General features: G+C 31.5%; 1 protein-coding gene across 1 annotated transcript in view; it reads left to right on the forward strand.

Moving 5' to 3' along the window:
* Positions 1–15809, forward strand: part of Prp5 (pre-mRNA processing factor 5) — a 58912-nt gene that overhangs the window by 174 nt on the left and 42929 nt on the right. The window contains exons 2-7 of the mRNA XM_023166297.2: positions 56–277; positions 1211–1337; positions 2458–2821; positions 6641–7012; positions 13798–13947; positions 14205–14447. Of these exons, the coding sequence (XP_023022065.1) occupies positions 56–277; positions 1211–1337; positions 2458–2821; positions 6641–7012; positions 13798–13947; positions 14205–14447 (1478 nt within the window). The remainder of the gene's footprint in view (positions 1–55; positions 278–1210; positions 1338–2457; positions 2822–6640; positions 7013–13797; positions 13948–14204; positions 14448–15809) is intronic.

A 15809-nucleotide genomic window follows, 5' to 3' on the forward strand; every position in this document is an offset into this window, starting at 1 on the left:
TGAATAAATTATTAAATATATTTCACATGATCATATTTTCTTATCAATATTTCAGCCGAGACAGGAGCCGAAGTCCGGAGCGGAAAAGAAGACGATCCCGATCTAGAAGTAAGGATAGATCTAAACCTGGCAGGTACAGAAGGAGCCGGTCTAGAGAACCAAGGCGGAGAAGTAGATCACGTTCAAAGGATCGAGATAGAAGAGAACGAGACCGTAGGTCCCACAGTCGCGAAAGAGATCGTTCTGATAGGGACCGTTCTGAAAGGGATAGAAGAGGGTATGCTATATTGATGAAACATTAGTAATACTTCAACTAATAATAAAAATCATATATTATTATATGGAGTTCGGAACGATTCCTGACATTTTTCATGGTTGACAGTGGGTTTTTCCATTGATCACATGATCAAAAACAACCCTCAACAGTCAAAACTTACGTGAGGCAAAAACTCAGTTTTTTCATGACACTATCATATTAATTGTTGATCTTGGAATATACTCATGAATTTATTGAATTAATGCAAGGAATATATTAAAATCTCGACACATATCGTTTTGATAGAATATTTGGGTTGGCGACTTTCTTTATATATTTGTTCGACAACTGTGTAACTAAAATGTGCACTGATATAGAGAGTTGAACTGAGTTACAGAAAATTTATTTCTGCAATAAATCTATACAATCAATATTACAATTTTCCAAAGCTTGAAAAAATTCAATACTCAGAAATATATGATCATATGAATGCTGTTCTAAATGAAATTCATTCACGAAGGTTCTTCTTCCCAGATAATTTCCTGTCATTCTAGAAGTAGGGTATTCCAGAATTTTTTTTTTAATGTGTTTGAAATTTGCAATATGCAAGTGTGGTACAACTATAAAAACTTGCAGAACGTTTGATTTTTTTCAATTGCCCCACTCTTGTCATTAAATGCTAACGCTAATTCTGAAATTATTTTCTCACAAGTGCAGTACTACTGAGAACTAATACAGTCTAAAATAAGAAGGAGTATCTGCCAATCTTGAGTATCAAATACTTTGGTATAGCCTAGAAGTATGTAAATTGTTAGGTTTTTTAGTGTGATATCTACTAAATTGGCTGTAGCACAACTAAACTCTGGTCTGGACTCTGACACTTTTTATAATATATAATTTAGAAAAATCAGAGCATTTGCATTGTTTTCCTATTCTACAATTATAATTTTGCAGAGGTGATGGCAAAGAAAGACGTGGAGGTGTTGGAAAGTCCAGCAGGAGAAGATCCAGGTCAAGATCAAAGGAGAAACCAAAACCAGATGATTCGGGGCTGTCATTTGATCCAACTAATTTGGACAAGGTATCAAAATATATACATAACAGGACTCGTATTCCTTCTATTTTTTCTACTTATTAGTGGGTAAGAGGAAAACGACCTCTTTCACCAGAAACTGCCAGTTAATGAAAACAAAGTTGACCTAACAACTTACGAATATACATTCGTCCTAACTACAATATAATATTGATGAGTAGAATTTCCAACTTCTGGTGTAAAACACTTTTTCCTGACTATGATGATGTAGATGGTTGACATTGAGTCCAGCTCTGGGCAAGGTGAAACATAAGTAAATATTTCTTACACAAACTACTGAAGGAACAAAATGTAAGATACAGAGAATCTTCAAGTTCTTAAAAGGTTTACATTCATCGATTAAGATAAACTTACTATTGGCTTTACTTAGGCTTTAAAGTTTGCCAAAGACTTAGTTGTGATCAATATAGTAGATTTTCCACTCAGTGTTGATATTCGAGATGAGTGGCGTGTCCTACAATTTGATAAATGTAGGGTGCCCATCACTAGAGACTTTCTAAAAAAGTGGAGTACCACCTATAAATATTTCCTTGTTATGGTGGCACAAGAAAAAAGAATGGAAGCTGAAAAGAAAAAAAAAGAGTAGATGAAGAAGATGCGAAGAAGGAGGAAGCAGGAAGCAATGAATATTAAGGAAAAAGTTCAACCAGAAATCAAGGGAAGCGAAGGAAACAATTCAAAAAGATAAAAAACCATAGAAAACATAAGATGAAATTAATTGTAACTCACATATAAAAAAATGATTGTTGAGAAGAACACTAGAATGAAAAAAGCCCATGCAGTACAAGTAAAGAGGCAAACAGAAATAATTTGAAAAAAAAAAGATAGTTCTAGACTACTCAGAGTCTAGCTCAAAGCAGAAGACTACTTATTGTGGTTATTATTATTATTACTTTTATGTTTAAATTAAAAGGGGTATATTTTTATGTATTTTGTGTTGATAACTTCTTCAAAAAAATATTTTAACTGTTCTACTTTTTTCATAATGGTTCTACCTTTTTCCAGAGATTTCCCAATTTTTTTACTGTTCAATAGAAAAAATTGGATACGAGACCTGATATAACGACGATAAGAAAAATTGTCACATATCTATTTATACAAATTCTAGGAAGAAGAACAGAAAAAACTGGAATTGGAAATGGTGAAGAGAAGAGAAAGAATAGAACGTTGGAGAGCTGAACGAAAAAAGAAGGAACAAGAAGCTGCTAAAAAAGAGGCACAAAAATCTGCCTCTAGTCAAAATTCTACAATATCTCAAGGTACCTTCAAAAAGTGGTCACTAGAGGATGATTCTGAAGACGAAGATAAGATTGATAAATCTGAAAAAGAGGGAGAGAAGGATAAAGAAGAAACTGAAGGAAATGGACATGAAGAAATGAAAGAGAAACCTGATATTAGTACCCCTGAGCCTAAAAAAGAAATTGAAGAAAATATCGAAGACGAAGCTGATCCTTTAGATGAATTTATGAAAGGTATATTGTTTATACTGGGATATTTTATGATTATAGACAAGACAAGACAATTTATTTTCCACCGAATGTTACAATACAAGTACCATACATTATGGAAATCGTCACTAATAAGTAGGTTATAATAATATTACAATTTCACTTTTTGGTCATAAAATAAAATAAATTAATATAAATAAATAGGAACATGTACACACTTTGAAAATTAATAAATGAAATATAAGTTTATCAATACTAATTAGAATTATTTATTAAAAATTTGAATCAAAAGACTACTGTTTCATGTGGTCCGAGTCAAAATTTTCATTCAAAAACTCCTGAACTGAATAATAGCATTTCTGTACTAAAAACTTTTTTAGATAATTTTTAAATAAACTTGTGCTGAGTTCTCTAAATTTCTTAATTTCACATATTTTATTGTAGCATTTGATTCCTATATAATTGGGATTCTCCTGTCCGATTGATAATCTAGAGAAACATAAATTGATGGTGTCCTTCTGCCGTGTGTTATGATTGTGAACATCCTTTCTTGTTTTGAGAGAGTTATGTTTATTTATGATGTGAACAATTATTGAGTAAATGTACAAGCTTGGTAATGACATAATACCCAGCTCAACAAAGTGGTTTTTACAAGATGTTTTGCTAGATAAATTCAGCATACACCTTATAATTTTTTTTGAGTGATAAATAATTGACCACTATTATGGGCTTTTCCTCAGAAAATCAGACCATACGACAGGCATGACTGAATAAGGCCAAAATATAGTAGTTTCAGTACTTCCATTGACACTGTGTTACGCAAGTTTCTAATAATGAAGCAATATGAGCTCAGTTTTGAGGATGTATGTTCAACATGATCGTTCCATGTGAGTTTTTGATCCAAGTGGACCCCTAAAAATTTTGTACAGGTCGAGTTTTATAATGATGTTTCTTCAGTTTTAAGTAGTATGCTCTGGTTCACAGTGGCATTTTTTGTATTAAAGTAAACAGCTATTGACTTGTCTATATTCAGAGATATGTTATTATTACCACACCATTGGGTTATGTTTTCGATAGATTTGTCAGCTTTGTCCTGTATTTCCCCCTTGAGTGTCCAGTGATGATTAAATTAGTGTCATCTGCATAAATAATTGGATAGCTTGTTTTATTTACCTCCATGGGTAGATCAGTTATAAATATATTGAATATATAGTTATGATACTGAATATATGTAACAAAATAAGGATGTTTCTCAAATATTGCAGTAGAAAATGAATAAATGTTATTTTGTTGAAATTTATGAATAGTCGTTTGGAATCTTCAGTAATAATAATATTTATTTCACTTATAGAACAGTATGAAAGCATTATAATAAACATTTACATACCATACCGTCCATGTATAACTATAAACAAATATAATTATATAAATATAAAACAATAAAACACGATAGATGGTAAACTGTACATATGAAGGTAATTAACAGTTTTTTTATCGAGAGTAACTAATAAAACTCGTCAACGGTGTAGCAGTTTCTTTCGATATGATATTTTTTCAATTGTCTTTTGAAAATGCAGATGTTCACTGAGTCCCTAATAGAAACATCTAGCTTGTTATACAATTTGGGTCCAAGGTATAGGTGACTCTTTTGATAGAGGGAGGTTCGGTGAGGATTCGCTATCAACAACCCTCTAGTTCTAGTTGCGTATGGGTGGTCTTGCTGGTTTGGCTAAATTTTTCTTTATTCTTATGAACGTAGAGACACATCTCATATATGTACAGACCAGCAACTGTGAGTATTTCCAGCTCTTTGAATGAGCTTCTTCATGAGTGTCGCCATCCTAACCTAGCAATTATTCTGATCGTGCGCTTTTGTAATATAAATACTCTTTCAGCCGAGGAGCTCATACCCCAATTCAAGATTCCATAGCGCAAGTGACAGCCAATAGTTGCATAGTACAGACTTAGGAGCACCTCTCTTCCACAATGATTCGACGTAAATCTCAGTGCATAACAGTTCTTACGTAGTTTATCACATAGTGAATCTATATGAGGACCCCAATTCAGCTTATGATCTAGAATTAGACCTAGAATTTTTGTTTCTGGTTTGGATGTCACCTCTAGTTGGCTATCTTCATATATTTTGAGAGTTTCGGTGATGTTCTGCATTGTGAATTTGACTAATGCTGTTTTGCTGATATTTAGTGCTAAATGATTTTTTCAGCCCATTTCATTATTTTCTCATATATGGATTCTGTTGATTCTGCAAGTGGTAATGTATTACAATCAGTGACCAGAACATTTGGATCGTCTGCATATGCAACTATATATACCTTTGAAAGACTATTTAGGTATTGTATCAAGTCGTTCGCATAAATAAGAAAAAGGAGTGGTCCGAGTATAGACCCTGTGGAACTCCTTGCTTGCAGGTCAAGGACTGACTGAACACCTTGAATTCTCACTGTTTGTGACCTGTTCTTTAGATATGACATCATCCAATTTTGGGCAACTCCACGAACCCCATAACGATGCATTTTCAGGATTAGTACATAGTGATCCACACAGTCAAATGCTCTAGAAAAATCTATGAACAAACCACAAATTTGCAGTTTGTTATCCAAGGCTGTTACTACGTGTTCTATGAAATCATATAAAGCTGTTTCCGTGCTTTTATTTTGCATGAAACCTTGCTGGTTTGTCGACAGTAATTCAATTTTGAGGAAAAACGATAGTAACTGATTTTTAATATTCATTTGGTATACCTTGGATATACTAAAGAGAAGACTTACCCCTCTATAGGTCTCATAGCTATTTGAGTCTCCTTTTTTAAAGATTGAGGTAACGATTGCAACTTTTAATTTCTCAGGGAATATTCCCCGTTCCATGGAAAGATTTATCAAATAGGTCAGGGGGTAGACTATTTCTTCCATGCATTTTTTCAGAAGATTGTTTGAGACTTGATCATATCCACTAGCATTATAATTCTTTAATTCATTTATTAAATCAAAGACCTCATATTCCTTCATTGGGTAGAGAAATATTGAGTTTGGGCAAAGTGCGACTGTATTTTCCATAAAATTCATATCATATTCTCTTTGTTCTTCCGCTTTCGTTAAATGAGCATTAAAATTGTTAGCCATGTCAACACATGACACCTTACGTTCTCCACTAAAAATGGAAATATTTTTGGGTTTATAGGTTTTTTTCTGGATATTATTTACAGTTTGCCACACTGTTTTTAATTTAATGTGAGAATTATTTATCTTATGCTCAATGCATCTTTGATTATTCTGCTTTAATTTAGAGTTGACTTTCATTGTTTTTTTGTATGTTTCAGTGGAAAAGATACCTCAATGTAATATTGAAGGATTTCATGAAATCTATTATATGCTTCGTTAGGACATGTTTCCTTGTAAACATTCTGTCAGTTCTCGTTTCCAAGTAGTATTTTAAAATCTGAGATATTTTTCTCTGAGAAACTTGAATAATAAGAATTCAGAACATTGGAGTTATTGGTGGTATTTTTGTTGGGAATTCAATTCTTTGTCCATAGTGATCTGATAAATGAAAATCCTTGATCTTTACTATAATAGAGTTTCAACTTTTTTGTAAGATGTCATCATTTCCTGCAAACTGGATGCAGCTAGTGGTGGATGGTTCACCATTCAATACTTGAATCAACTTTCAATATGTTTGACTCTTCATTCTGATGAACTTTACTAAATATGTTTGACAAAAATCTGTTTTTCCGTTAACCAGCTAATACTTCAACACAATATTTCTTTCAAAATATAAACTATTATAAATATTTTCATCAATATATTTTTTAATTTTTTTCTTCAGGGGTTCAAGCAGAGGTACGAAAAATCAGTAAAATAGACCTGAAAAAACCTGGTGAACCTAATGAAAAAAAAGGATCTCTAGTCATTGTAACAGGTGTAGCCAAGGCTAAAACAAATACTAACAAAGGTGAACTCATTGAACAAAATCAGGACGGACTTGAATATTCATCTGAAGAAGAACAGGAAGATTTGAAAGATACAGCTGCCAGTTTAGCTAACAAACAAAAAAAGGAACTAGCAAAAATCGATCACAATACCATTATTTACAATTCTTTTAGGAAAAATTTTTATGTGGAAGTGCCTGAAATTGCCAAGATGACTCACGAGGAAGTAGAGGCCTACAGGGAAGAAATGGAAGGAATCAGGGTAAAAGGTGAACAAGTTTTTATGCTTTTGAAATTTAAAAAAAAAGTTTTTCATCTTTATTTTTTAGGATTTTTTCTGGAAATATGTTAGAATGAACACTCATATCAAAACTTACTAATAAAATTTATTTTAATTTTTACGATGAAAGGTTTACAGAACCATAACAATATCTTCTTCAAGTAGGATTTGATTGTAATTCTAAATCATACCCTGCTTGAAGAAGCAGTAAAGCGAAACATGTCTTACGGCTTTGCAAACCATTTACAGTGAAAATCAAAATGAATTTTGTTAGTGAGTTTTGAAGTAAGTTTGTAAAATATTATAGTAATTTTGAGACAGAATAACAGGATTTTGGGCACATTTGAAAGTTTATAATTTGAAAAAAGAACAGCGACAGACCTTCTTTTACTGTGTTAAATAATAATTACAGCTAAAAACCAAGGAAATATTATGTACCATGCTAATTTGGCCAGCAAAACAAGCGTCGAGAGACAGCACTTTTGTGGTGGTGTGAAAAAAGTGTTTTCAATAGATAAATTTTATGTCCAACCAACTCAACATTTTATTTCAGTCTTGTTGAAGATTCTGCATATTATTGCAAATTTTTTCCTCTATTTTCTTTACAAATTAGCTTCGGGAATTTTTTTACTTTAGAAAATTAAAATATAGATCTGAATACCGTCACAAAACATTGAACGAAATATTCATTAATTAATCCTGACTTATACAGACTAGTCCCAGTTACATATGCACAGTCCTACATAAATTACTCTAGATCTAACTTAACCTGACACGCATTATAGGGTACAGAAGATGAGTTCCAATGAAGTAGAGTTTAATGAAGGTTAGCGTGTTGTAAAAAATTCTGAAACCAATTTATTGTAAGACATTTAAAAAATCAGTTTACTACTACTAGAACTACTCATATTTAGGTGTATCTACTGAAATGATTTTCAGTTGTCTAACAAATGAAGCATTGAATATTTCATTAAAACAGACAATGATAAAATAATAAAAGGGATTTTTTTATGGAATTCTGAGACTAATATGAAAATCTTGTCTCAATTTTTATATAGAGCAAACAGGTAGAACTTTTATTAACTATGTGAAAGAACACATTGTCCAAATGAATTGAAATGAAATGAAATGAAATGAAAAATGGCGGCAGGTGCAAGTCCACTGTCATTAAACTCTAAAGAAAACAATGAATTTATATGTAAACATTGTCAGAAAAAAGTTGTGAACAAAGCATTGTGTATCAAATGTGAAGACACTTTTCATCCTGCATGTCTCAGGCAGGCTAATGAGTCTAAAAAAGGTGATTGCAAGCATGTGGTGGGAAATCAAAACCAGGGTAAAGAAAGAAACCAAAGTGACCTAGTCTACACTGAGGAAATATTCCTAAAAGAAGAAAATAAACTTCTAAGAGACGTAATCCAGAATAAGGAAACAATTATTAAGGACAAAGAGATCGTTATCTCATTATTGAATGACAAAATCGCATTCCTAGAAAATATTTTGTCACAATATAGCTACAATTATCCTCACAAAACTCAGTCTGAACAGAAAAACGGCAGGCAAATAGCACAAAAAAAAGGCCTATCAGAAAAAGGTGAGGCTGAAAAAACCAAACATACCAAGCAAAACCTTATAAATGAGTCAAAGGTAATAAACAGCCAGAAATCGGAGAATGCCCAATTACAGGGTGATTCATTTCTCAAAGTGAATCAGATTGCACCAAAAATACTACAAATTCAAACAGAACAAAAAATGAACGAAATCATAATGTTGACAAAAAATGATGAAGAAGAAACACAGCATGATTACCAAGTAGTAACAAGAAGGAGAAGAGGGCATAACATTGGAAGTGGTAATGGAAATGAACATTTTTATGGGAAACACGAAAATAAAAGCAAAAAGATATGGCTATTTGTATCACGGGTACCAGACACCATTAAGGAGGATAACATAGAGAAATATATTAAAGATAAAACGAAGACAGAAAATGTGCACGTCAAAAAACTAGAAACAAAAAACATACGGAAGGATAACCAGTCTTTTATGATTGGAGTAGATCCTCATCTAAAAGAACTTATCTACGCACCTGACTTTTGGCCCAGAAATATAATTTATAGTAGATTCAATTTCAAGCTAGGGCAACACTTTCTAGATGGGCAACCAAAAGAAGAGGAGGCACAGACAAACCAACCGAGGTCTTTTTTAGAAATACAACAACAAGATCATCATACCCCCAACCACCACTGAACTGTGATGATGCATTCAATATGGTTCATTTCAACATACAGGGACTTTCAGGAAAATGTGATGACCTTAACCTACTACTGACAACACATAATGTGAAAATCGCTTGTATCGATGAACACTGGCTCACAGAAGATGAACTGAAGACAACTGTGATTAAAAACTACAAACTCATCTCATATTTTGCTAGGACACAACATCGAAGAGGGGGAGTATGTATATTTGCTAATGAAGAAGTAAACCTTGAACCAATAACTTATAAAGGTAGTGTAGAGAAGAGCTTTGAAACGTGTTTAACACGTATCAAATTTCTAAACAGAAATAATTTCATATATATTATTAGCATATACAGAACTCCAGATAGTGAATTTGGTACCTTCATTACCAAGATAGAACAATTACTCTATGAAATATATAACAAAGAGGATACATTTATTATCTGTGGTGACATAAATATTAACTTTCTCGAATACAGTGTGAATAAAATGTTATTGATGAATCTGCTACAAGAGTATAACATAAAATATTACATCAATGAGCCTACAAGGATAACTAGCCATTCTGCAACTTGCATTGACAATATCTTCTCGAATACAGAAATAAGTCATGTACGGGTGTTACACTCTTTTTTATCCGATCATACATATCAGCTTTGTACTCTTAATATTGCAGTGAATGAGGAAATCAAAACAGAGTCTATCTATAAAAGAATATTCAATGACTCTAATATTAGCACATTTCAACAACATATATCCACTGAAGACTGGAATGAAATATACTCAGCTAATACTTTTCAAGATAAGTTTTCCATATTCTATAAAACATTCATTTACTACTATAACATTTCATTTCCCGTAACTAAAACTAAATTGAAAAATAACTCAAAAAAATGGTATTCCCCTGAAATCAAGGAAATGCATGCTCAACTTTGTGAAATGGAAAGGGTAAAAAAACAAACACAAGACAAGAACTACATTGCAGCATATAAACAGTTTAAAAAAGAGTATAAATGCCGAGTAAAACATTTTAAAAAACAAAAAAATGATGACAGACTTTTTAATTCACCTAATATCATGAGAGAGAGCTGGAAAATTATTAAAGAGGAAAATTGTACCAAGCAGATAAATAAGGTCAATATTGTTGATAATCAAGAACAGACAATTACTGATCCAATGATAAAAAGTAACTTCATCAATGACTTTTTCATAGACTCTTCTCACAATTTCAACAAACCCAATAATGGTGATAAAAAAATCAACAGATTCCACAAAAGTTTTTTTCTAACACCAGTGACACCCATAGAAGTAACATCCATTATAAATAAGACAACAGCTAAACAGTCTGCTGGCATAGATGACATAAATGGGAAAATTCTCAAATCTGTCTGTACTCTTGTAGCAGATATCATATCATATTTAATAAATGAGTCTTTCACATCTGGAACATTTCCAGATGTTAAGGAATCAAAATGTATACCTGTATTTAAAAATAAGGGCTCTGCTTGTGACATACATAACTATAGGGCTATATGCATACAAAGTCAAATCGCTAAACTATTCGAAGCATCCTATTGTGATAGATTGACCAAGTACTTGGAATATTTTGAGCTCATCCCAGCAAATCAGAATGGTTTCCGTAAGCACAAATCAACCAGCTCGGCAATTTCTGATTGCCTAGAGTTTATCTACAGTGCAATGAATGATAGAAATAATGTTCTAGGACTGTTCTATGACTTCAGTCGGGCTTTCGATACCATTGATCATCATTTGTTAATCATGAAATTGGAAGGGTTAGGAGTCAGGGGTGTTCCGCTTCAATGGGTAACATCATACTTAACAAACAGAACCCAGACGACAGTTGTGAATGGTGTGAAGTCAGATTCAAGAGTAATAAATTCAGGGGTTCCACAGGGTTCAATCCTGGGACCACTATTGTTTGTAGCTTTTCTGAGTGACATTGAAGACACCTGTAAATTCGCAAATCAAATGATATTATATGCCGATGACACTAATATTCTGATGTCACACAATAACATTGATCAATTAACAAATTTAAGTAACAAGGCATCTAATGAAATAGAAAGGTATAGCTTTGAGAATGGCCTCAGCCTGAATGGAAAAAAAACCAATTATGTCCGGTTCTTGCCAAAAAACATGAATCCAAATTATGACCTATACTTAACCTTATCTGGTAAATCTATACAATCCATGGAAACCATCAAGTTCTTAGGTGTTACTTTGGATAGTAAGCTAACATGGGAAGCACACATAAATACTGTATGTTCGAAACTAAGCACTACATGTTATATAATAAAAAATCTGCGAGATACTGTATCAGCAGACATCTTGAGACTATGTTATTTTGGGATGGTACAGTCTACTCTACAATATGGCGTGATATTCTGGGGGTCGTCTTGTCACTTTGAAAGGGCATTTGTATCTCAAAAAAGGATAATAAGAACGATTTGTCATGCTCATCCAACCACAACATGTAAACCTTTATTCAAGAATCTCCAAATACTAACCCTTCCATGTTTATATATTCTTGAACTGATTATGTACATAAAACGTAACCAAAAAGAAATAATGAGGAATGAAGACACTCATATGTATAATACTAGGAATAAAGAAAAACTTCGACAACCCTATTCAAGGTTATCAGTCTGTGAAAATTCACCAAAGCATATTGGTATCAAGTGTTTCAATAAAATAAGAGATTTGATAGATGTGAATCTGAATGACATTCTATTCAAAAATAAATTGAAAAACTTTCTTCTTGAAAAAGTATTTTATAATGTTGAAGACTTTTATAATTCGTGATGTCTCATAATTGTAAGACTGACTATTGTATGTACAATTTATCTGGTTTGTTTCCGATTAACAACTTATTTGTAGATTACCTTCTTTTCTTTCTTGACTAGTCTGATAAGTGTTATGTATGTGTATGTATAATGCCTTGTATAACCTTTGATTGATGAATAAATTCTATTATTATTATTATTATAATAAGTACTGATAAATATACTTATAAATAATAGTACTAGTAGTACTATTAACTGTAGTTAATTTTACTATATAGTTAACTATAAGTGCATAGGACTATGGTTTATTGAAATATGTTTAGCAGTTTAGAAGATTGTAAAAAAGGTTTATCTTCGAAGATAACTTTTTGGGAGTCTCAGTTACTTGTGTTTGTTTATTGATATTACGTATTACGTACCACTAAATACAGCAACACTTCTCATTTAATTTTTTCTTTCTGAGAAGTACTCTGAAGTTATAATATATAACTCATTCCATTTTAACCTTGTGATGTTAGTATTTTTGTTTCAGACAACCTATATATTTCAAATGAATAATATATTCATTTTATATAAATTGAAGGTTATGTATTTTTAGGAGAGTTTAATTATTGGGAAAGGTTTTGGCTTTTTACTTCTCCATCTTTATATAAAAAATGTGGGAAAGTTACAAACAAAGAAAGAAACCAATTAATTTCAAAATAAACCCTTTACAAAGATGTGTAGATCATGCAAAGATCAACTTTTGGATACAAACTGGAAGAAAAAGTCTTCTCGAAACAACTACTTTCATATAAACATTGAATTACAGGAAAGAAAAAATACTTTGGAAACAACAACTTTCATATGAACATTGAATTATACAAAAAACACGTTCACCCATTCAGTTTGTACAATGTTTATATGAAAGTAATTATTTTGAGAGGGATTTTTCTTCCAGTTTGTGTCTGAAAGTCAAAGCTAAAATATGCTTTATTGTGTGAAGATTGACATCTTATTGACAAAGCTTGGTTAAAATAATTAAAAAACAAAATTACACATTCGCCGTCGCTACTTAGTCAGGTGAAACTATAAAATAATATACATTGGTAGTGTGTTGAATAAAACTTCAAGTAGTAACTGAACATATGTATATACAACAAAAAAGGACAGAAAAACTTAAAAAAACAGTTTGTATTTACATACACTTTACGAAAATAGCTATGTAATAAGAATATATTCTAAAAATTTTCAATACTGATTATATAAAATGTATTGAGAGTCGGACACAAGTCGAATTTAAAAGTATCTTGATAGTACTCTGATGAATTATAATAGTTTCTCTCACAAAAAAATCCTTCAAAACTTCCCTGAAGTTCCTGTTATGACATGCATCTTTTAGATGTGATGGAAGGTGATTGAATACTTTCATTCCATTATAAATAAAAAAGTCTTTAATAAGAAAATATTTTGGAATGAGCAAATTACAATTGTTTTTTTGGCGAGTGGCGTTTGCCTTAATTCGCATGATCTACACATTTTTGTTTTATTTGAAAATTAATTACTTTCTTCCTTTCTTTGGAAGATTCCCCTTTTTTGTATAAAGACGGAGAAGTAAAAAGCCTAAACCTTTCTTTCCCAACACTAATTATAATATTTTTTACACCTGGCTAATCCGATCTATTTACTGTAAATAGGATAAAGACACAATAACATATGATTTGATTACTACCTACCTCTATATTTTACAGGTAAAGGTTGCCCTAAACCTATAAAAACTTGGGCACAATGTGGTGTTTCAACGAAAGAACTTAGCATTTTGAAAAAACTTGGTTATGAAAAACCTACTCCAATTCAAGCTCAGGCTATTCCTGCCATAATGTCTGGAAGAGACCTTCTAGGTAAGTTTATGTGAAATTTTTATCTCATTCTTCAGATATAAGTCAAAAATTGAATGACTACAACCTGATCACAACCTCACTAGGTTTTAATTTCATTTTTCCTCAAAAAATTGCTGAGATATATTTAAAAATTCCATTCAGGCAAATACAATACCTTTTTCTTGTATTATACAGATTTGACACCAAATTTCTATTCTTGCAAAACTGAACAGCAGAAGTAGTTTCATAGAACTGATCGAAGTTCCATTAATTCACAGGAATTGCAAAAACTGGAAGCGGCAAGACATTAGCTTTCCTTTTGCCAATGTTCAGGCATATTTTGGATCAACCTCCTCTTGAAGATACAGATGGACCAATAGCTATAATCATGACACCTACAAGGGAACTATGTATGCAAATTGGAAAAGACATCAAGAAGTTCACAAAAAGTTTGGGTTTACATGCAGTATGTGTTTATGGCGGAACTGGCATTTCTGAACAAATCGCAGAATTGAAGAGAGGTAATGTAGTTACTATCATTAAACCAAAAACTACCTAGACCATCTTTGACTTGCAAATAGATTTACATTTCATTGATAATTGAACCTAAATGTATGTGAACATAGAATGTAAACTTGAGTCAAATTCTATAAAAAAAACCTGAGAATGCCCCAGTGCTGATATCCAGAGATTGTTTTTTAAGTAAATATATGTGAGTTTAATAATAATTCTAAACACATTTGTACTGCAATTAAGATGCATTTATAAAAGAGAAATGAGGTGTAGCTATAGTATATATTTACTGGACATTCCATATAAATACATGCATTGTCAATAATAGCTAGTAAAAGGGTTACCTTTTAGGTTTTTGCAAATGAAAATTTCAGTCAATTTATTGTTCGAGATACGATCTTTTTTATGAAGCTTGTATTAAAATAAAAAATTGAAAGTAATCACATGTATAAATAGACATTCATACATGTATCATAATATAATAATAATAAATGACTTCATTTACCACATGTTTACATAAATTTGCAAGTAATATTCATTTCAAATGTAAAAAAACGCGGAGTTCGGCCATGGGCTTTCACATGAATGAGAGTACTCGTGTTTGCTCTTTCAGATTACACTTTGTTTAACTATAGTATTGCTCCAGATTATAATGAGTATTTTCAATCAATTGGAAATGCTTATTGTTGTATAAAAACAATTTTGTTGACAAAGCCTACTTAACTTGGGAAATTGGTAAAGAACAACCAATCAGTTATCATAAAAAACACGGAGCAAGCATGTTAACAAGATTGACTTGGAAAATAAAGGTGTTGAGATAAAAAATACACTTTTAGTCTTTCAAAATATTTGAATAATAATAATAACAATAATAATTTATTTCTCAACAAACATGGTAATACTACAGAAGAAAGAATATAGAAAAGAACAAAAGAAAATCTAACTTATTTGCTTAAATAAAAATATATGAAATATATAAAATATTGATAGCAACATAATAGTTTGTAACAGAAGATATTTTTTTCAATCTTTTCGAATTATTTTTCAATGACAGTTTCCAAAGAATTTGTCAAATTATTGTATAATTTAAAATAACTCCAATAAGAGTAAATCGATCGTTTCCCACTATTTGATCTAATATTCAAAACATTTAAATTTTTTTAATGCTTTGTTGCAATGTTTCAATTTGTTTTTTGCCGGATGAATAAAGGTACAAAGCTTGAGTTTGTATAATATTGATATGTCTAATATAATTTTTGGTTTATATAAACTAGTAGTTGATTCCTTATATTCCAATTTGCTAATACATTTTATATTTATGATGTACTGTTTGGAACCTTTGGTGTAATAATGAATATTACTGGAGTTTT

This window comes from Leptinotarsa decemlineata, unplaced genomic scaffold, assembly GCF_025532065.1.
Source record: "Leptinotarsa decemlineata unplaced genomic scaffold, Ldec_3_MD MMD2_tig00026282_RagTag_RagTag, whole genome shotgun sequence".
NCBI classification, from domain to species: Eukaryota; Metazoa; Arthropoda; class Insecta; order Coleoptera; family Chrysomelidae; genus Leptinotarsa; species Leptinotarsa decemlineata.